General features: G+C 42.1%; 1 protein-coding gene across 4 annotated transcripts in view; it reads left to right on the top strand.

The window, feature by feature from the left end:
* The window catches only part of INPP4B (inositol polyphosphate-4-phosphatase type II B), a 338,885-nt gene that overhangs the window by 33,714 nt on the left and 282,044 nt on the right, over positions 1–23,127 (top strand). For 3 of the 4 annotated variants that reach the window (XR_010794649.1, XM_066631738.1, XM_066631735.1), the window contains exons 1-2: positions 19,568–19,615; positions 21,938–22,139. The exons of the other annotated variant lie outside the window; for it this stretch is intronic. Coding sequence is in view for 2 of the 3 variants with exons in the window: in XM_066631738.1 (XP_066487835.1) it covers positions 22,016–22,139 (124 nt within the window). In the remaining variant the exon portion in view is untranslated. Of the gene's footprint in view, positions 1–19,567; positions 19,616–21,937; positions 22,140–23,127 lie in introns of those variants that run through there. 4 annotated transcript variants of the gene reach the window in all.

Below are 23,127 nucleotides of genomic sequence, written 5' to 3'. Positions count from 1 at the left end.
TGCCTGTCCTATGTGAATTGTCAAAGGCCGCAAAATTGTATTATATAATTGGAAACGATTATTATACAAGATGCATTAAGTCAGTAATGAGATAGAAATCAGCGATGCTGGAAAACGTAAAACCTTCTCCCACTGTCTAATTAAATCTGTATTAGTCACTACATCTTACTGAATCCTTATGTAAATAATCTTTGTTATTGCTCATACCTTCATGAGCCAAAATTATCCTTGGGCAGTTGTTTGCAGCTGCCAACAAATAAATGATTTCCCTGTATTCTTGATCTCAAAATGCCTATAGGACCAACCAGTGAATCTAATGAAAGCAAAACATGTTCATTTCTTAATCCATTTAGATACTCTCTGTCCTTGCAGTAACCCTATGAGGTGGATTAGCTGAGACACTGACTAGCCCAAGGTCACTCTGTGACCTACGTGCCCTTCCCTGGTGTTGGTTCAGCACACCAACTTTTATAACACACTTTCTCAAACAGGAAGTGCCAGATGAGAATGAAGCAACACTTTCCCCCTCTACCTCCTTCTTGTACCTTTGCCTTGTTTTGGAAGATGGTCCTTTGTTGAACTGGGTATGGAAACAATGATTCAGGCACTTTCAGCGAGAAGAGAGATCAAGTAGCAAGTGAAGTTCTCATTTGTGAAAAAAAAGGCAAGCCTCCTTCCTCTCAATTTGGGCTACAGTTTTATACGCATATCCCTGGGAAATGTAAGTCACCTTGAACACAATGGGATTTGCTTCAGAGTAGGCATATATAGGGTGATTGGCCGCAGCTGTGCTCCCCCTTTCTTGCTCATGTGGGATCAAAGTGTTGTTGAGAGGGGCTCCGTCAGCTGTCCTGAATGCTGTCAGCTGTCCCTCACTCTCTTTCCCCCTATTGCATATATTCGGCCTCCCACTTTTCTCATGGGTTATGTTCTTGCATGTTTATGTTCTTGGGCTGTGGGAAGGACATCTCTAGTAGGATACATACACGAGACCAAGGTGTAACTGTTTATTTCTTAAAGTAATCAAATATGGTCCCCACTGGATGTCCAGTGCAAATGTATAGGTTGCTTCACCTTTTGTATTGACTGTCATTTCTCTGCTGGTAGCCCTGACTCCATGGTATCTGGATTTGGTCAGGGAGAGGCTGTCTCCTTGGGGAATGCAGGGGAACCTCAGGTTCAGATTAACTGAGTGGATTTCTTATGTTCAAGGGGTTGGTGGTGGCCTCATTTAAGTGTCAACTTATTCCATACTATTAAAACAAAGAACACCATCCAATTTTTAAATTTTTGACGGTAGCCATTGTTCCCTGTAACCAGGGTAAATATTTCAGGGTCAAAATGGTCATAGATAACACTTTAAGTAGAATAGAGGATTTTAACGTATTTGGAAAATTTGTCATCTGCTGAATATTTAAAATAGAAGAGTATCTTATTAATAAGCAGTGGTTTTTAGTTAATCTGTGACTAAGCAGTGAAATTGAAGGGTAGTAGCACTCTCTAGTTTTTTGATGAGCTATGTTAGCATGATAAGATTCTTTGTGACTCCGGAAAGAAAAACAAGTCTAGCTTAAAAATTGTGCAGTTGACTTGCAATTGAAGCATCATGGAGCAGTGCTGTGAGAGAGAAGGCACTGTGAAGAGAGGGTAGAAAATTCAAAGCATCATTTGACTGCACAAGCTGCGGCTTCTTATGTTTGAGGATCATGCATAAATTTCAGCTTCGAGCAATTTACATTTTAATTTGAGGTTTGCATTTGCTACTTACCTCACAGGGGTTTTGTCAGGCTTAATTATTGTCTGAAAAGTGCTATGGGAGCCTTTGAAGTAAGGTTCTGTATTCAGTAAATCAGTTCTGGGATTTTAGTTAATTGTGTAGCTGAGTGATTTTTTTTTTCATTTAAAAAAGCCTGTTTTTCACTGCAGCTAAGCTCTGTTCACAGATACTTCTATTTTAAGGTTCCAAGGGACACTAACCACACTGTTTATGGCATTTGTTATGAAGCTGCTCATGAGGAAGTGGATGCCTCAAAGGTGTTCTTAAAATGGCAGGTTATACTTTAAAGACGTTAGAAGCAGGTTGGTGGTGATCCTGTTCCTGCTGCTTTATGAAATAGTCCTATGGCTGATTAACCCTGGAATAAATGGAAGTGGGGAAGTATGATTATGGAAGGCTGTGTAGATATAATGATCAAAAATTGTCTTCATAAGACACTGGTGAACAATCTTCTTTTAGGTTTTTTAAGCAGCCAGATTCTGAAGGCCTTGTTGGGTGATAAAACATTTTTCCACCCACCCCCCACTCCCTGAAGTGCTCAAGGCAGCTTGCAAAACAATACATGCAAAATACAGATAAAAATATATAAATACATTAAAATATAAATCATATAATATCATACAAAATTAACAATGTCATAAAATCAGCTAAGAGCAACATAAAAACATAACCTAAAACAGCATGAAATGCAACCTAAAAACAGCATAACCAGCAAATAAAACCACAAAGCAAACACATAAGGCAGCATTGTGCAATTAAACCAATACCAGAAGTATAAAAATTAAAATATATTGATTAATGATCAAAAATTTCAGCATGCTTGCATAATTGAAAGGCCACCTAAAAAATAAAGGTCTTCAAGCCTGCCAGAAGACTCTAGGAAGGATGCTTTTCTCAATTCAGGGAAGAGGGAATGTCATAACTGGGATTCCACCACAGAAAAGGCCCTCCCTCTTGCCAGTACCTTACTTCAATTAAGGGTGGCACACTCAGAAGCTCTCCCTCAGATTATTTCAGGAGGCCGGCTGGAGCGTTTGGAAGAAGCCAGTCCCTTGGGTACTCTAGTCCTAAGCTGTAAATGGCTTTAGAGATCGAAACCAGCACCTTGATTTGTGCACAGAAGTGAACCAGCAGACAGTGTAGCCACCATTCTGATAGAATTGAACTGCCAAGCCCCAGTGACCATCTGAGCCACTGCATTTTGCATTAGTTGCAGTTTCCAGACAGTCTTGAAATGCAGCTTAATGTAGAGCTTGTTGCAGTAATCTAGTCTTGATGTCCCCAAGATATGGATCATTGTGACCACATCTGAGTGAATTGGGTACTGCTGCATGTGGTGCACCAGTTAAAGCTGAGCAAAAGTCTCCCTGGCCATTGCCATCACCTGGCAATTCAGTAGCAATTGTGAATCCAGGAGGATTCGTAAGTTGTGAACCTGCTTCTGAAGAGGGAGTGCAACCCCATACAGAAGAGGCAGATAGTCCAGTACCTGCACTGTGGAATTCCAATCCAAGATGACTGCTCTTTTGTCCAGATGTAACACGTACATGAAGCTACCAAGAGAGGTCATCCAGGGATTTGGAGTTGGATGTCAACAATATGAATGTAACCTGCTTTTCAACGGATACTGAGGAGACCGTTGAAGCCCTAGAATATTGCCTGGTGGTAGTTGGGAACTGGCTGTCACCCAACATATCCTTTCCACATCCTCAGGCTGTGCAAGCTGAAAAGAGTCTAAAATAACAGTTAACAGATACCCTTAATGTGGACTCCAAGTTGTGACAGATGCGGGCGATTTTATCTGTGAAGTACCTAGCAAACTTGTCACAGTGAACAACCATGTGTTCCTCCTTATTCCCCTGAGGGGCCAGATGCAACAGGCCCTGAACATGGATTAACTCAGCTGGACAGATTTTTGAGGACGCAGTGGGGGAAGAGAAGAAAACCTTCTTTGCTGCCACGGAGAAGGCTCTAATATGCGCTTTAACCCATGTTTGGTGGGTCTGAGTTTTCCATTACTGTTGCTCAAGACTGCCTAGGCTTTTCATTGCTTGTAATTTCTCAGTAAAACGAGTTAGGTGCCTTAACTCTAATGAGAGAGCAGTCATCCAGGAGCAATCTGACCCAAGCTCTGGTCACTTCCTCATTCCAAATGCATGGACTGAATCAGTCCACCATTTGTTCCTTCTCTCTGAAAAACTTTTATTCATTGTTTTGGTTTACTTGGTCCATACTGTTAAATTACATACTTAAATTTTTTTTTTAATGTTTAAATTCTGAAAACAAATGTGCTTGTTCCCTGTTAATATTATGTTTTAGCCTACAGCAGTGGTTCCCAAAGTCCTACTTGGACTTTGGGAACCCTGTTAGTCTTTGCAACTAGGGGGGCCAACAAGAAGTTTGTCATGATCCTTATGCTGCTGGGAAGGGTTTTTTTTTTTACTTGCCTGGGGGTTGCTATGGCTCTCTGCAGGGTCTGGGGAGCTGACGACCCCCTCTGCAGCCCTCTCCGAGGCTTGAAAATGTTGTTAAAAAACCCAAAACTTCTGATTTTGTCTCATAATAGGTTAAAAAACAGCAGCATGATTGTGGCAATTGTGTCGCTGCCGATTTCTAGTTCCCCTGGTGGGTTGTAACCCACTATTTTGGGGACCACTGACCAAGAGAGTTCATTCACAATTCTGTAGTACTGATGTGCTATACTAAGGGATCCCTTGTGATGATTGCTGGAGCAGTAAGAAAGGTAATGTTGACATGGTTCAATAGTGGCCCAAGTTCTTTGAGCGCCTGAGAGACGTCACCAAAAGCTGCTGTCCTCATTCTCTTCCTCTTCATCTACTTCCTCGTCATCTATGGCTGCCTGACTCATGGCAGTGGGAGTCAAGTTGTTTGGTGGTTATTCCTCAGCACACAGTATGAAAAGGAGAATAAAGAAAAGCAAGAGCCAGTCTGTTCTGTCAACCTCCTTTTCAGATACTTTTTCGAGGAGAAAGGATGGAGTGGCTTGTTATACACTGCCACCTAGCCAGATGGAGAGATGGTGGGTTTGGGGCTGCAGCTTCTGTTTCCCTTTCCCCAGTAATCAGTGATCCGAGGCGACTGCTTTGTTCTAGGGCTGGCCCTGCCAGTATTGCAATACTCTATCTAGAATTGATGCTCCTTGCTTGTTAATTGCCTGCCACTTGAGCTGCTTACATCAAATGGGTTGCATCAATAATCATTGTGGAATTGGAAGCATGTTTTTAAATACTTATTTTCTGCTAAATTAATGTATTGCCTTCAATGAATTATTGTTTTTGTTGGCATCCTTCAGTCTCGGAAGACTATGGTGTCACGCTCTGAATGGTGGTTCTGGAACAGAGTGTCCTCTCCAGTCCGCGAAGCCTGGGTAAAGTAGGTATGGAGGACAGGCTGTTACCCATGCAGCAAATCCCCCCTCTCCACGTCGCTGAAATGGTCCAATGGAAAGGCAGAGGCCAATACGGTTGGTTCCAGCGGCGTCGCAGGAGTTGCCAGAATGTGACTGTGTTCAGCCATGAACTGCCTCAGGGACTCCGGCTCCGGATTTTGCCTCGAGGTTGACTCCTGAAGCCTTTTCCATAACTGGATGTAGCCATAAGGCAGTGGAGGTTTGGGATCAGAGTTTTCCTTCTCTCAGATGAGCTGCCTTCCCAAGCTGACCAGTCCCATCTACCCGGTGGCTGTTTAGTTGCATCTTATGACAAGTACAGCCAAACTGAGGGCCTATTCTTATCCCCAGCCCCCAGGGGAATACACAATGAATTCAATGAATACACAGAAGATAATTACTTTAGGTATTGAAGAAACCTCAGAATAATTTAACTTAGAAAGCTACATTGTAGTTGGGTTGAGTAAAAATATTACATAGAAACATTTGTCTCCTGACCAATATGGGCTGGTGATTCTCTGCTTTAGTTATCTCTGTGTGTTGCATTTCTTGAGGCAGATTCAAGATAGTTGGCTAGTCATTCTTTTATAGTCTAGAAAGGAAAAGGCACCTTTGAAATCCCTTATTTCAAAGTTTCCTAATTTCTTAGTCCTGCTACATATGGATGCCATGAGGAATTCATCTGGAATATTGTTGTGATGCTTGATCTGCATGTCTTGGGGTTTTTGCTATTGCTTAGAGCAATGAAGAAGGGATGAAAGTAGTAATGCTGCTTCACTGCTCACCTTAAAGTTCTGTGAGCATTTTCATCAGAATCAAAGACCCCATTAACTTTTCAGGCTCAAAAGAACAAATGTTAGAAAATGTCAGAGCAGTCACTGCTTTTTCCATCACCATAGCTAACCTGTGTTCTGCTGAATGCTGTTACCTTTAGATTTTTAAATGCCTTGTCCTTCTCTGCCAAGATAAAAAGGCAAAACCAGATCCTACTTGAAGATATATATATATATTTAAAAGCATAACCCCATTAATTAGTGAGTTACTTTGTGTACTGTTTAACCGTACTTGCTCCAAGTTTTAAAGTTTTGCCTTGGGATGAATTTATGAAACTGGCTTTATATAGGCCCAGAGGTTTGGTTCACCTAGCCCAGTATTGCCTGTGTTGACTGCTGTGATTCAGAAAGAACCTTGCCCCAGAAGGCATATCACATACAGTCATTTTCAACATTGTTTAATCAAATAAGGTCTCCTGGCCCAGCAGATTGTGCTCGGAGAGCTTGTGCTTAGTTTCATATGTCTGGTGGACCCCCACCCTGGCAGGCATTGCTGATACTGGATACGAAACAACCCTGTCTCCTTGTATTATCAACTTGATGGGAGGAGAGAAGCAGCACAGCAATAGTAGTGCAACATACAACAACCATCACCACTCTGCAGTAGTGTACTCTGCAGTAAGCCAGTGGGGGAGTACAAAACCCACATGGAATTATTTCTTTGGTGGTGAGCTGCTCTGGGTATATCTGCAAAGGGTGGAGAGAGTGTGCCACTCCTACAGCTCTGAGAGCAGGGGTCAGGGAGGCAGGGGTGAGGGACCTAGTCCCTTTTATTAGACTTTGTGGTAGGACTGATGGGAGCTGTCCTAGGGTTGAAGGTGGTTGGAGGTTGGGTGGCAGATTGTTGGAACTGGGGATCAGGAGTGTAGCCTTTGAGGGCTTTTTTCCTTCTTCCTTTCTCCCCTCTGACACCATATGATTTGAAGAGTTGGGGGCCAGTGCCATAATCAAGTTTTTTTTTTAATGTTTTCTAATGTGACCTGTAAAGCTCCTCTCCCCCACTTTTACTGCCCCCCCCCAAAAAACACCAGTTGCTTCAACTCTGCACTCTGTGCAGATACCAAAATCTGCAAATGTTTAAATCCCAGTGTACGTATATGGAGGACTGGCTACAAGGGAAGTCTGGAAGGGAAGGGAAGAGGCAGGTTAGCACAGGGTGCCTCAGTGCCATCTTTGGAGGTAACAGTTGCTGTACCTCAGCCCATCTGGCTGTGTAGCTGCTCCCCAGTGAAGGTGCTGGTGAGAGGGTGGTAGTGCCACTTCCACTCCTGCAGCTACTGCCTTCTGTACAGGGAAAGCAAAGAGCAGGAAGAGAGCAGCAGCTGCAAGAGCAGAGCCCTTTGCTCCTCTGCTGGTGCCTTCCACCTTCCTGTGCACCTGCCTGATGGGCCTCCTCCTGAGGTGGTGGTGGCTGCTTCAGTCCAGCTGGAAGCTGGTGAGTCTTGTTGGGGTACCACCCTGCAGAATGAAAAATACTGTTGTTTGGGGAAAAAAATTATACCTTCAACTCCATGAAGAGAAAGCAAAGACTAGAGCAGGCATAGTTGGACAAATAATTTTTTAAAATATATATATATATTTTAAAATCAAATCTGTTATTTCTGTCTTTTTGGTCAAATCCAACGCAAAGCCAGCAGATGGAGTGGGCCCACTGTGTATTGTACAAATATGCAGTGGGACCTGCATTGTATGCTTGGACCAAATAGAAGCTTTGTGCTGGTGACCAATGGATCATGGACATAAGAATAATCCCTGGGAATCAAGTGCTACCTGTTGCAATTTGTTTTCTCCTGAATGCCTAAAAGAGGGATAGAATAGCTTCTAACCAAATAAAAGGACGCACTTATTTTATTTTGGTACAATGTGTGCGTTTTGTTACTCGTCTGTTTTCTCCTGTGATGGGAGCCGCAGCAATCAATATCTGCAGAGGTTGTTTGAGACATCATACAACTCTTTTCTTTTCTAAGTTATGTTTTTCTCTAAAAGATATCCTATTGCGAGGCTATTGGAAATAAAATGAGAGCTCCCAGTCCTGAGATCCAGGGTGTGTTATAGTTTGGATTCAGAAGCAGGACCACATAAAAGGATATAAAAGTGAAAGACTGACTGGAATGAAAGAGGAAGAGAGAGAAAAAGAACATCTTAACTCTTTCCTTGCTGGCTATTTTAAGTCTGAAAGTCATCTCCAGGCTGTTACTTAGACAGGGAAAAGGATGAAAGTACAGTAGGTCTTCTTTATCTGTGGATTTGGGACCCAGGGATTTTACCTGCCACAGGTCCCAAACCTGAGGCTGTGGACCCACTGAGGACCTTCCAGATGCAACCAGTACTGGTTGTGTCTGGGAGGCTTCCAGGCACAGCCTCTGTGGGCTTCAAAATAGCTCCAGATGTGTCCGGAACAAGGTTCCGAATGCATTCAGAAGTCCTGTTGATCAACCTGCAGATTTAATTATCTATGTGTTTTGGTATCTACAGGATGTCCAGGAATGGATCCCCTGCGAATGCAGAGGTCAGACCTGTACAACCACTCAGCTCTCATGTGAAATCTTATTTCACCATTTGTGTTATGCATATAAATTCTGTATAATTATAAAATAGCAAGTTGTGTACCCTTTAGCCTTGAAAACCTAAGGAGGGTGGCGAGAGAAAGGTTTCTGTCCCTTGTTTTTGGAAATAATCTCAAAGCAGTCAAAAGTTTCAGCACTGAAGCTACTATATCTGGTTAATCTTATTATAAATTGAATGTTCGCTGTTGTTACTGTAGTGCATCACTGTAAATAAGCAGTAAGGTTCAGTTGACCTTTACATTGCTTTTATCATGTAGACTTGACTTTGGGATATTTATTTCTAAAATGTAATTAGCCATAAGATACATCTCAGAAATAATAATGGATGACTAACCTGCTACTTCAGCCATAAGGCTTTCTAACATAATTTGCTCTCAGAATAAAGTGGTATGTTACTGAGCCCATCTGAAAATGGAGATTTGCAAGAGGCAGCTGCAAAGGATTCTCAAAATAAGTTGGCTCTTTAAATTGACCTTCGCTGTGTCAGGGAAAGAAGGACTTATCCATTAGGGAGTGAAGTATGAGTAGTGTGCAGAGAAACCTAGTTGTTATCATTTACAGTCAATGTTTACTACCAAGGTAATTATGCACATTTATTACCAAGGTACTTGTGCCATATTATAAGATCTTTCAGAGTGAATCTTCCAGTGTTTTTGGCATTTCTTTGTTACTTCCAGTTAATGAAAATTTGTACAATATGGTATAGTGTGAGAAATGAGTAACCTTTTCAGTATAACAATTTGGCCAAGCACCTCTGTTAGAGAACGGTAGGATTGTAGAATTGTAGGATTTCCATTGTGGTTAACAGCAAGAACTGAAAAGAAACCTGCATCTTTTTTTTCTGCTTCAGAATAGTGGCGTTTGGCTAATTCAGTTATAAGAATGGGTTACATGGAGAGGAATCCTGATTATTTGATGTGGGGGCAAGAAACTCAATGACTATTTTGTCCCATAAAGACCTTCCTGTTTACTAAGCTAATTGTTGGAGGATCTGCTGTAGATGCTCCCATCTTCAGAGGTTAACTGGGTGGTGAGCCTAGGAGAGAATACCTTCTTGGTGGTGCTGCCCTGTCATTGGAATCTTCTGCCCCAAAAGGTCCAAGTTGCATTGTATCTCTTATCTAATAGACTCCAGGCAACACTACTATATTTGGTCTTCTCTGTGTTTTTTTTAATCTATTTACTTTTTGGTTTTTTTAGTGTTACATGGATTGTGTGGTGATTCCCTGCATTTATGAAAGCCTATTTGGACTCTTAGGTGGAAAGGTGGGATAGAAATGTTTCAAATATTCTTTCCCCAAATAACAATTTGGATTGAAAATGAGGTTGCAGCCTTGGCATTCCTGGAAGTGGAGCACAGTGCTAAGTTTTGCAGAGTGCCTCAATGTGCTCTATAAGCTGCCTCTTCCCTATCCTTTGGAATGTCTCTTCCATGCTACTTTCACTGCCCAAAATGACTCTGATGGTAAGGGGGAGGGCAGCTTACACAGCACATTGCAGTGCCCTGCAGAACTTAGTACTGTGCCCCCCTCTGGGAATGCCGCGGGTTTGCAATCCTATACACGCTTTCCTGAGAGTAAGCCTCAGTTAACAAAATGGGACTTCAGAATAGATATGCATAGGATTGTGCTCTGAAGTTCACATGTCAGGCTGATGTTCAACTGATGAACTTCTACATTCCAAGTGTACATTTTACTGGGGAACATTTTTCATTGATTGTCACAGCATCCTTAATTGGTACAGTCTCTCTTAAATCTCTCTTGCAACCAGAGTCTAGTTTAGTCTTAAGACTGCAGACTTTGGGGCTTCCACTTCCTGTCCATCTCCTTTTTTTTCAACATTCCCCCACGTGTATGATATCCAGCCTGAAGAAGGGGCCTCCTGCGCCATTCTAGTAAAGGTTAATAAGATGCATCCCCTGCTGTAGCTTTGGGAATATTACACTTTTAAAAATGATTTATATATTGTTGATAGGTTTGCTTTTTATTTTTTGTAACCTATTTCAATTCCCTCTTTGCTCCTCTGATATTCCTCTCATATATGATAAGGACTTCTTTTGAAATGGAGATGTTTATTGCCTGTTAACATTGTATCATTATTGCAGAGATGCAGTTAAAATGATTTATGACTCTCCTTCAGTGTAATGGCTCTGAGACTATTTCCCAGATTTATTTGCTTGGCAGTGGGGTTCTCAGCAGTGATATTATCTTTTTAATTAGAAAAGCAGGTATGTAGATATATCCGGACTTTGAACAGTGGTATGATTAGTATGAAGGTTACTATATGAACTTACTGTGAGTTAGTTTTGTTGTTTTACATTTATGGAAATACAGTGCTGCTTGTGTATGAAACTGCAGGTTTTCTTTTTCCTTTCCTCTCTAAAATTCTTTCCTTTCTTCTGGGAGGTCTAAAATAAGTCATTTGCAGTGTTATGTGTTGACAGTTTCTCTTTCATCAAGTTTTTTTACTTGGAGCTTAACCTTTGTGTAGAATTGATAGGCCTTGCTGCTACTCTATGGTGAGTACCTCATATAGCTTATTATATGCTCCTTTTGTGGGTGGAAAAGACTGACTGTCAATAAACTATAGTCTGTGACAATAGCAGCGTTGAATAAAAAGATGAATTCAACTGCGAGCAGAGATTAGGAATGAAAAGCAAATGCGAGGTGCGTCTGGGAATGTTTGTGCAGGGTAGTATGGGAACAATTTCTGGCAGGAACAGCAAGATAGATCCTTGCCATTCAGAGTTACTATGAAGCAAAACATACTCAAGCTGTGGTACTGTACATTATGCCTCGTTAGCACTAACAAGGAGTATTTCTGGGGGCCCTCTATGGAGGCTGTTCTGAATAGCCTCTGCTTTATGTTTTCTTGAGAGGTGGCTATTCAAACTCTATAGTGTGTGAGTACTGGAAGTGCTCCTGGATCCCTTTCCCTGGGATGCTACCAGGGAGTGATCACCACAAGCCTGCTGGATAAACTGAGCAGCTAGCACTAAGCTTTCTTGGATCAGTGAGGAACACTCCTGGGAGACTTAAGCAGGGAACAGGTATTTTTATTCTCTGTCATTGAAATAAGAGCCAAGAGGATGAATACCAGAGGCAAAATTGCATGGAAATGCAAAGCCTGATTATATTTTATTATTGTTATGCTGTTAATATATACAATGCTTTATGCAGAATGAAAAGACAGTCCCTGCCCCAGGGGCTTACAGTCTAGACATTGACATAAGAGAAACATCAGAGGAAAGGAAGGGGGTAGGAACAGAGGCTAACAAGAGAGGCATGTGCAGTTGTTTCAGTTACATGTACCTTAGAATAAAGACTTGCAGCCCAATAATAACCAGTTTTGCAGCACTGATGCAGCCATGCCACTGGGGCATGCACTGCATGCTGCTGTGGGGGAGGGGAGCTGTGACGGAGATCTCCTCCAGGTAAGGGAACAAATGTTCCCTTACCTTGGGGCTGCTTTGTGGCTGCATCAGCAGTGCAATATTGGTGAAGATTGGGCTTGTAAGACTTCAATCCTGTACACATATACATGGGGGTAAATCCCACTGAACTCTGTGGGGCTTCCTTCTGAGCACCTGTGTCTAGAATTGCAGTACATGGCATGGTGACAAAGACTTCCCAGAACAGATGGGTTTTCCCCAAGGAAATCTGCTTCACCTGGGGTAATTCAGAGCAGAGGAATGGTGGGGAAAAGAATCCAGGAAAAAGATCAAAAAAGCCACTCCTTTGCTCCAAGCTGTCCTGGAGCAGCTCTTTTGTTTTGCCAAAAAGGCTGTTCAAATACAAATTTGCCTATAAAAGTATAGTTTGGACTTAAGAGGAATAGTTGTGGGAGCAGATGTTTGGTGCCTTGCAATGGAGACGCTGTTGTAAATTTTAGCAGTGGAAAGAAATAATTTATATCTATGGTCATAAAACATCAACACCTCAGGCTTCTCAGAACAGCCAGGTGCTGCAGTCCTCTTCAGATCCCTCACCAAAGGGAGTAAAATCATGCACATTGGGGCAAAAAATCAAAACTTTACATATAGGCTAATGGGTTCTGAGCTGTCTGTGACAGATCAGGAGAGAGATCTTGGGGTGGTGGTGGACAGGTCCATGAAAGTGTCGACCCAATTTGCGGCGGCAGTAAAGAAGGCCAATTCTATGCTTGGGATCATTAGAAGAGGTATTGAGAACAAAACGGCTAGTATTATAATGCCGTTGTACAAATCAATGGTAAGGCCACACCTGGAGTATTGTGTCCAGTTCTGATTGCCACATCTCAAAAAGGACATAGTGGAAATGTTAAAGGTGCAAAAGAGAGCGACTAAGATGATTACTGGGCTGGGGCACCTTCCTTATGAGGAAAGGCTACAGCGTTTGGGCCTCTTCAGCCTAGAAAAGAGTCACCTCGGAGGGGACATGACTGAGACATACAAAATTATGCATGGGAAGGATAAAGTGTATAGAGAGATGCTCTTCACATAACACCAGAACCCTGCACATGCCTGATCTTGTCTGATCTTGGAAGCTAAGCAGGGTCAGGCCTGGTTAGTACTTGGATGGGAGACCACCTGGGAATACCGGGTGCTATAGGCCTATACCATAGTCTTTCGAGACTGAAGGTTGCCAACCAGAACCAGGGGACACCCACTAAAATTGAGTGTTGGGAGGGTTAGGACAGACAAAAGAAAATATTTCTTTACTCAGCGTGTGGTTGGTCTGTGGATCTCCTTGCCGCAGGATGTGGTGACGGCATCTGGCCTGGACGCCTTTAAAAGGGGATTGGACAAGTTTCTGGAGGAAAAATCCATTATGGGTTACAAGCCATGATGTGTATGTGCAACCTCCTGATTTTAGAAATGGGCTATGTCAGAATGCCAGTTGCAAGGGAGGGCACCAGGATGCAGGTTATCTGGTGTGCTCCCTGGGGCATTTGGTGGGCCGCTGTGAGATATAGGAAGCTGGACTAGATGGGCCTATGGCCTGATCCAGTGGGGCTGTTCTTATGTTCTTATGTTCAGATGCTGAAAAGTCTTTTCCATCCATATTCTGCTGCCTCTAAGAATGGATGGTGAGACAAGTGCCCTTGATATTGTTGTGTGCATTTTCTTCCAATTATGCTCCTAGAGAAATACTGAGTTAGAAAGCAATGGTCTCCTCTAGAAAAATAGGTTTTGAGAAAAGGCTGCATCACTGTGAGCCATTTCAAAACCAAATGTCCCTCTGTTTTGAGAAAATACTGCTATAATTGCTTAAAACTGCCATGTCATCGCTGTGGAAAGTGACACAGCTCTCAGGCTGTTACTGTGAATTTTATCGAAGACAAAGGGGGAAAAACACACATTTACTATTCTGATATGTTTTTACACATTCATACACATAAACAATTTTTCTTTCCCCTTCAGAGTTGTCGCTTTGACTGCTTGGCAGAAGTGTGTGTAGGTCATGCTGCTTTGTCCACAGAAGAACACATTAGTAAAATTGTCTTGGAGAAAAGCATGAGTCATTTTACTCAGCCAATATAAAGGAGAGGCAATTTTTAAAAAAGAACTTTTGCCCTATGCTAATAACTTTCCCTTTTAAAAAAAATTGGAACTGGAGAAATTAAATTGATGTGAGGCATATGGAAGTGGCAAGAGCCTTTTGTGGATAAACACCTCCATTGTCCTTCCCTCCCCCCTTCCCTTAGCACTGCCCTTTTCCACATACTCTTCTGCTCCAGCTTTGTTCCTACTTTAGATGTTCTGTTCTTTCTATTTTATTTGGCTTTCCTTTGTGGACAATTGAGGTGAGATGACACAAACAGATGGACTATATGTGTGAGGGAGGGGGCACAGAGTAAGGTATACTAGACAGATGAAATTGCTCTTAATATAACTGCCAGGGAAACTGTTATAAAGTAGAATAATAATGACAAGGATATTAACAGCTTTAGCATCAAGTAACTGTCAGATAATCAGCTGCTCTTGACAATCTATTAAGAATTCAGAAATCTTTTTTGTCCATTTTTGGAGAATCTGTGTTGCCATTTTTCCCCCCTCTCTTTTTGTTTCTTGCTATGCCGTGCTGTTTATTGCTATAACCAAATTACATAGAAACAAGTTGTGATTTGGGTATCCTTTCTTTTTAAATATCTTTTTTCTTGTTTTTTATCTTACCTTGAATTACCCAATTCAGCTAGTGTGGTAAACCCTTGTTGTGTGTGCTTATCCTGGTACCTGCTTTCCTAGTTGCCGTATTTAGTGGATCCCGACCCACCATTTGAAAAAAAGAAAAAAAAAAAACTACACTAGGGGATTGTTTAATGCAAACCCATAACAGTATTTGCCAAACATACTTCGAAGCAAGTTTTGGAATGGAGATGGGAGGGGAGGGTCTGGAAAAGAACACTAGGAACATTCAATTCAGGAGAAGGCCTGTAACAGACTGGAACTGGCTATAAGCAAATCCAATTTCAAAAGGACCCGTTTTCTATAAACATGTTAGGCCTGTATGTTCTTTTATGATGCGGTTCTTAAGAGTGCAAATGATGTTTTTGATCTATCAACAGATACTTTATCTTCACATGCCTATAGGGTTTTCACAATGGAGAGAGGTGAAAAGTGGTGTGCCCCAAGGATCTGTCCTGGGACCAGTGCTTTTCAAGCTCTTCATAAATGACCTGGAGACAGGGTTGAGCAGTGAAGTGGCTAAGTTTGCAGACGACACCAAACTTTTCCGAGTGGTGAAGACCAGAAGTGATTGTGAGGAGCTCCAGAAGGATCTCTCCAGACTGGCAGAATGGGCAGCAAAATGGCAGATGCGCTTCAATGTCAGTAAGTGTAAAGTCATGCACATTGGGGCAAAAAATCAAAACTTTAGATATAGGCTGATGGGTTCTGAGCTGTCTGTGACAGATCAGGAGAGAGATCTTGGGGTGGTGGTGGACAGGTCGATGAAAGTGTCGACCCAATGTGCGGCGGCAGTGAAGAAGGCCAATTCTATGCTTGGGATCATTAGGAAGGGCATTGAGAACAAATCGACTAGTATTATAATGCTGTTGTACAAATCGATGGTAAGGCCACACCTGGAGTACTGTGTCCAGTTCTCGTCGCCACATCTCAAAAAAGACATAGTGGAAATGGAAAAGGTGCAAAAGAGAGCGACTAAGATGATTACGGGGCTGGGGCGCCTTCCTTATGAGGAAAGGCTACGGCGTTTGGGCCTCTTCAGCCTAGAAAAGAGACGCCTGAGGGGGGACATGATTGAGGCATACAAAATTATGCAGGGAATGGACAGAGTGGATAGGGAGATGCTCTTTACACTCTCACATAATACCAGAACCAGGGGACATCCACTAAAATTGAGTGTTGGGCGGGTTAGGACAGACAAAAGAAAATATTTCTTTACTCAACGTGTGTTTGGTCTGTGGAACTCCTTGCCACAGGATGTGGTGATGGCGTCTAGCCTAGACGCCTTTAAAAGGGGACTGGACAAGTTTCTGGAGGAAAAATCCATTATGGGGTACAAGCCATGATGTGTATGCGCAACCTCCTGGTTTTAGAAATGGGTTATGTCAGAATGCCAGATGCAAGGGAGGGCACCAGGATGAGGTCTCTTGTTATCTGGTGTGCTCCCTGGGGCATTTGGTTGGCCGCTGTGAGATACAGGAAGCTGGACTAGATGGGCCTATGGCCTGATCCAGTGGGGCTGTTCTTATGTTCTTATGGGTTAATATATAGAAATCTTTTGTGCTATTTAAAACTGGAATGAAGAGCATCACCAGCCAGTTTTTTTTTTAATCCCTGGCAGCTCTAAATTGACAAATTAATATTGTTGCAAGAGAAGAAAGTTGATTAGGAAAGTTGATCTCTAAGAGTGAAGGGTTATAAGATACTGAGAATCTTTACTCTCCAAAAACACATTTGCAGTAATGTTGATACCAAAATCTAACTGCTTTAAATTAAACTCAATGCAAATAGAGCTGTAAAATCTTGTAATCTAATTTTGTTGGTGCTGAACAGTTTCAAAGTATTCAGACTGGAAAAAAGGAAGTTGAAACAAACTGTTCAAAACTATATTTTACTACTATGAATATGACCATGTAAAGTTTGATGTCTTTAACTTGTGATACTCTATACTTGATTCTAAAGCTTTGTAAGCCATCTTGGGCATTTGCTTTGGCATGGGAAAGGCCGGGTAAAAATTTATTAAAATAAAAATAAATAAAATAAACAAGTTAGGAGTGTTAGATATGGTCATCAATGACTTTCCTGCATGCAGAGCTTTGAACTTTCTCTTTTAAAGTTGTTACTGCTAGGCAATCAACCCAACAAAGTTCTTCATTATTTATTCACATTTTCTTGTGGAGATACAGGTCCTTAATTAGATGCGAAATTTATTGACAGAAGGGCAGTTGCTTTATAGGAAGGATGTTGTCTGCAGAGTTCTGTTCAGGCTGAATGGTTGTGATCTAGGTCAGCATAGGTTTATTTGGTTTTCATTATTGGGTATGGCTGCTGGTTCTAGTATTTACAATTAGAGTCAAAGTGTATTGCTGTCTGACTGCAAGAAATCCTATATTTTCCTCTATTTTGACTTATATACATGCTTTGCAGAGTGGGGGTCAGCTAGAGCAGTGGTTCCCAAACTCCTACAGGGGAGCTGGGAACCAGGTAGGTTTTTGCATGGGTGGGGGGTGGGGCAGCATGGGCCCAGATACGTACTTGATAACCTCACCACTGCTTGATTAATTCTCAGCAGTTCATCTGCTAAAATGAATCCAGCAGGAGAACAGCAGACCATCCTGAATGTTGAACATTTCCATTTAGGAGAAAGGTTTGTTCTTATCTGTAGTTTTATGTTTAGCGAGTCACCATATCTTCGTACAGAATACAAACAATTTGTGTCTGACCACAATGACTTTTGAGACACATTGAGAACTTTGTGTTGAGGCCATGCTCTAGGTCTTTAGTTGATTCATAGTTTATGCTATGGCAGGGGTGTCGGAACCCTGGCCTACAGGCCACATCTGGCCCTCTGGAGGATTTTATCCGGCCCTCAGAGCTCAAAATAGCTCAAAAGACATACTTCTGGGTCTCCCAGCATGTGTAGCTTCTCCCAGCTTCCGGGTCTCCCAGCATAGCGTTCAGCCTCTAGAGGTGCTTAGTGTAATGCAGTGTAATGGAAAGAAATTATCCCATTACATTGCATTACAATGAGAACCTCAAATAGCTGAATGATACACACACACACACACACACACACACACACACACACACAAACACACACACAGATTCTGGGAGACCCGGAATATAAACATAAATATGAAGTTAATGCCTGTTAAACTTATACAGAGAAGAAACTGAGAAAACAAATAGTTTGTGATTTGCATCATAGGCAGCTCTGTGCTTTTTCAAAATTCATTCCCCCTTTTCCTGTGCAAGTCAATTTTGCCCTCTGCTCTCCTCCTCCTTCTAGCCCTACTCACTTATTGTATTCAGACAAACTCTCAGCACATTGGTTTGCCATGCATTTATTATTTATTTTATTTTTCAACCCTCAGCACTGTGTCAGATATACGATGCGGCCCTCATGCTGAAAATTTTGGAGACCCTGCTCTATGGCAGTGATTTTCAACCTTTTTCATCTTAGGGCACACTGACAAGACTCTGAAAGTGGCAAGGTACGTACATGCTGTTGCTGGTAGAAGGCTCACATCCACCAATGGCCTACTAATAAATGACCCTCCTCCAAACTCTTGTGGCAAGCCTGCAGATCATTTATGGCACTCTAATTGAAAAATAGCTGCTCTTTGCTCTGACTTTCACCATTTAAAGTCAAACTATACATGTTGCCAAAAGAATCAGTCTCCTAGTTGTTGTTGTTTTTTTTAAAGGAAATGCAGGCTCAGACTCTGTGTGCATGTTTCCGCATGTGGACATAGATCTGGTCACAGCAGTTGGCCTGAAGGAGGGGGTGCTTCACCGTTCTCTGTGGGCCATTTTTGCAACCCAAAAAAGCAAGAAAAAAAATTGGAGAAATGGCAGTTTTGATCACAAAGATGACTTGCAAAGACAAGGTTAATCATTTCCATTTCCAGTGCTGTAGCAAAATCAAATTGCATCCCTATCCAGCTGGCATTTTACTTAACAACCAAACACTGGAAGATAGTTTGGCTCTTGCATCCAAGTGAAGTTGATGTACTCTTGAGAGTTGTGTGTTCTACTTTAAAAATTTTTTTTGCATGAATGTAATTTTCCAAGTCTGTAATCCTAAACACATTTACAAGGGTGTAAGTCTCAATGAGTGCAGCAAGGTTTTGCTTAGAAACATGTCCTGCGTGCAAGCCCTTTGTCACGTGGAGCATGGTTTACTCAGAAGTAAGTTCCACTGGTTCAATGGAGCTTACTCTCAGCTAAAAATGTATAGGTTTGTACTACAGGAGTTATTTCACCTTGCCTTGGGTGCCGTTTGTAACACTGCTGAGTTCAGTCTGTCTTAAACTTCTGAGGGATGCAGCACAGTATTTTCTGTATTTAAACTGAGAGCGCACAGGTACTGGGAAAGATTTATTTTCAGCTTGTTCTCAGAAGAGCACACACTTTTTGTTTCTGCATGAGTCACTGTTCTCAGCATTTCTCCTGAATTGTAGTAGGCAAGGCAGCCGGAGCAATGAATTGCAGAGAGATTCAACAGGCGGTCTCCTCTGTGTGTGTGTGTGTGTGTGTGTGTGTGTGTGTGTCTGTGTCTGTGTGCGCACGCGCGCACACTTTGGATTTTCAGAATTCTTTGCGTAATCAATACATTTCTTGAGATTACACTAGCAGTTCTCTCACAATATATAGTGTGAGAATGGCTTGTTTACCTGCATTACAGAGGTGTGACAATTGGTAGTTTGAAGTAACGAATAAGAGTCTACATAACATTATGCTGGTTTTATTTTTGGCTGTTGTAGATCCCCAATATGCAAAGCTTTCTTCTCTCATTTTCTTCTTAGTGTAAAGTAGAGGAAATATGTGGGCAGCAGCTGTCATCGGATGTCTATTTAAAAGGTATCTGGCTTCTGTTCTTGAATGTTGATTCAACCAAAAAATCAAAACTTCACATGTAGGCTAATGGGTTCTGAGCTGTGTGTGTCAGATCAGGAGAGAGTGGGTGTCAATGGGCAATTTTCACAATGGAGAGAGGTGAAAAGCGGTGTGCCTGAGTTGCTTGGCTGGGAACTCCATGAGAATTCAGTGAAGCCTGAGACTGGTTGGAGTCTGTTTTTGAATGGTAGTTAGCAAGTTGTTGCATCTCATTTAATAAATGCTGTTGTTACGTAGTAATTGCATCAACTTCTGTTTTCTGATTTAAAGGAATAGGAATTGTGTGGGTTATCCAGAGTACAGCATCTGGAACTATGATAATATTGATCTGGTTCAGAAGGTGTTTGTTTGCCTGGGCCCTTCTTGCATGATTAGGGGTGAGACTTCCTTCTTCTCCTCCAGGCATGCCTTTCCTTAATTATTAGGGATGAAGGGCACCCAAAACTTTTATGTAATATCTGGATTGTGTGCAAGGAGGTGTTCATCTGATTGGCTGTCCCACATGATTAGGGAAAGGAATCCTGGGAGAAGGAGTGGGGCATTGGACATGTTCCACGTTAAACAAGTGAGACTGGTTTCCAAGTAAACATGTGGTAACTGAACAGTGAGATGTTAGGAGACATATACCTGCAGGTGTGAGGCCTGGCCTAAGCTATCCTGTCTCCTGCAACCAAGCCCAGATGCTGTCCTGACTTTCCTCTTCCTTTGTTCCCCCCAGGCCTGCTGCATGTTTGCCTGGTCTCCTGCTCTTTTTAATTTTCTTTCCTACACTGCTACAAGCCACATGCACTTTCTGTGCCCCCCTCCAATTTATTACCATTTTTAGCAGTGGCACTACCTCCTAGTTGGCTTCCTGCTTTCCTTCATGAGCATGGATGGCTAGGAGGTGGCAGAGCTGCAGCATGCAGCATGTGGGTGAAAGAAGATAATAGGACAGTGGTTCCTTGGACTTTGGGAACTCTGTAAGTATTTGGGGTGTAAAGAGGGAGCAGCAACACCATCTGGATGATCATGCATCATTTGCTGCAAAACTGGAAGTGGTTTTTTTCTTTTTCTCCAGCAGTTTGGAGCTGCCAGAAAGGCTGCAAAGGGGTTGCAATCTCTTTGAACTCTTCAGAGAACTTTAGCAACCCCCAGGTAATTTCTAAAAACCCTTCCCTCCTCAGCAGCAGCACACTTTTCTGGATCATGTTACTGCTGATTTCTGGGACATTCCCCTTAAAGGGGAATGGACCCTTTCTGGTTCACTTGGGTTGTGACCCACCAGTTTGGAAACTACTGTAATAGAAAATGAAGTGATGGGGGGGGGGGCAAATGAGGAACTGCCAGTTGGGGTGAGCTGCTACCTCCATCAGAGTGGCAGTTGGGAACCACTGGGTCCTGTTGTAGGACTGGCTGTGGCAGTTGATTCATAAAACAGGCTTGCAAATTTGAGGCTCAGAAAAACTTTATCCAAAATTTATAGTGGTTTTATATGAATTTGGGATACTGTTTTCAAAACACATCATCTCTCTGACACTGTGCCAGGAAAAAAAGAATACATTCAAATTTGAATAAATTTGAATAAATTTACATAAATGAATCTATTAGAGATGGAATTTATATGAATGAATGAAGGTCTTACAATAGCTCTAGGCCTATAAAAGGTCTTGCACAAAGCAAGGCTGGCCTTTCCTTCGCTGCTGCTGTGTCACAGACATGAAACAGCAAGCAGTGGAGGGAGCCCTAGGCCCAAAGCTCACGTGAGAGGTCAAACAGTCACCCTCAGGTTAAGAGCAGTTGTGTAAGGCCAGCATGGGTCCAGCAAGTCTCCGGAGGGTTAGAGGCCGGATTGGGGGTGCTCGAGAGCCGCAAATGGCCCCTGGGCCCAGGTTTTGGCACCCCTGGGTTAGATTAATGCACTGAATTTCTTTGGTAGGTTAAAAAGGTGCCCTATTTTATTGGAAGACAGTTTTATTTAATCTAATTATTTTGATGTTAGGACTTAAACTGCAAATGGACATTTGCCAACTTTGGAGAGACAATGCACTCATTCACACAAGAGGAAAAGCCTTTTTTAAGGTGGCACCTTCTGTGATGCATTTGTGTGTCATCTTAAAAACAGAAGAATAAGGCTTTCAGAATTCTGCACTCACGTGGAATATTATACAGGTGTATTTAATAACTTAATTAAAACAATCAACAAGCATGTCTTTAACTGGGTGACAGCCCTCAGAAAAACTATTAAGAGAAGACAGTTTGTCTCTAATTTGTGTACTACACCTTATTTTTGTTTTAATGTTACAGTGGATCTTGTCTGCTGAATAGATCTTGCTCACTTCCATCCAGTTCATTATCATCCCTGTTATCATCCACATCCTCTTCATGAACAGCCAGATGCAATGCAATGCTAAGGAATTGGCAGCTTTGGCTAGAAGGCCGTCATCTTATTTTGACAAGGAAGGAAATCTGAAGATATGCAGATTGTTCGTGGATGATAAATGTATAGGTAAAAATAATTGGCATTGGTCATTGTCTGCACATGTGTGTTTGGCAGCTGCCATTAATTTGCTTTCAGTCTTGGTATTCAGACTTGCCAGTCTAATCTGTTTTGTTTGCTGTTAATGGTTGAGTGCTGCTTAAACACCTTTCTAAGTAATTGCTTTTCTGGCATAGCTATGGTGGATTAGAGACTTGCTGGTACGTGCAGAGATGGATGAAAACAATGACTGTGCTGTTTGGCTGCTTACTGGTTTGGTTTACCTGAGGGGAAAAGAAAAGTTATCATCCTTCTATGCTTTAGAGCAGTGTTTCGCAAACTGTGGGCCAGGAACCACTAGGTGGGTCTCGAACACATTTCAAGTGGATCCCCATTCATTTCAGTCTTTTATTTTTAATCTATTAGACTTGATGCTACCATGGTACGTGACTGCATTTGGGGAAATATTACAGACCTGTACTTTTAACAAGCTACTATGTATATTCTTTTAACAATGATGGTAGATGGGACTTACTCCTGGGTAAATGTGGGTAGGATTTGCAGCCTAGGATTGTTAAAAATGTTCCTGGTTGATGATGGCACTTTTGGTCATGACGTCACTTCCAATGGGTCCTGACAGATTCTCATTCTAAAAAGTGGGTCCTGGTGCTAAATGTGTGAGAACCGCTGTTTTAGACTAAAACTGTTTTACATGGCATGCTCTGCAAGGATACATGGACTAGCAACACAAGTGGGTATTAGACTGAATGGAGACCGTAAGAACATGAGAAAAGCCCTGCTGGTTCAGGCCAGAAGCCCATCTAGTATCTTGTTTGTTTTCTACAGTGGCTCACCAATTGCCTCTGGGAAGACTGAGCAGGAGATAAAGACATACCCCTTGCCATTGTTCCCTTGCAACTGGTATTCAGAGGCATACGGCCACTGAACCAGTAGGGTCATGCATAGCCATCATGAGTGGTAGCCATTGATAGACCAGTCCTCCATTAATTTGCTCAGT

The sequence above is a fragment of the Tiliqua scincoides genome, chromosome 6 (assembly GCF_035046505.1).
Source record: "Tiliqua scincoides isolate rTilSci1 chromosome 6, rTilSci1.hap2, whole genome shotgun sequence".
NCBI lineage: Eukaryota > Metazoa > Chordata > Lepidosauria > Squamata > Scincidae > Tiliqua > Tiliqua scincoides.
Note: the sequence above shows the minus strand (reverse complement) of the source record. Positions and strands in the feature narration are given on the sequence as shown.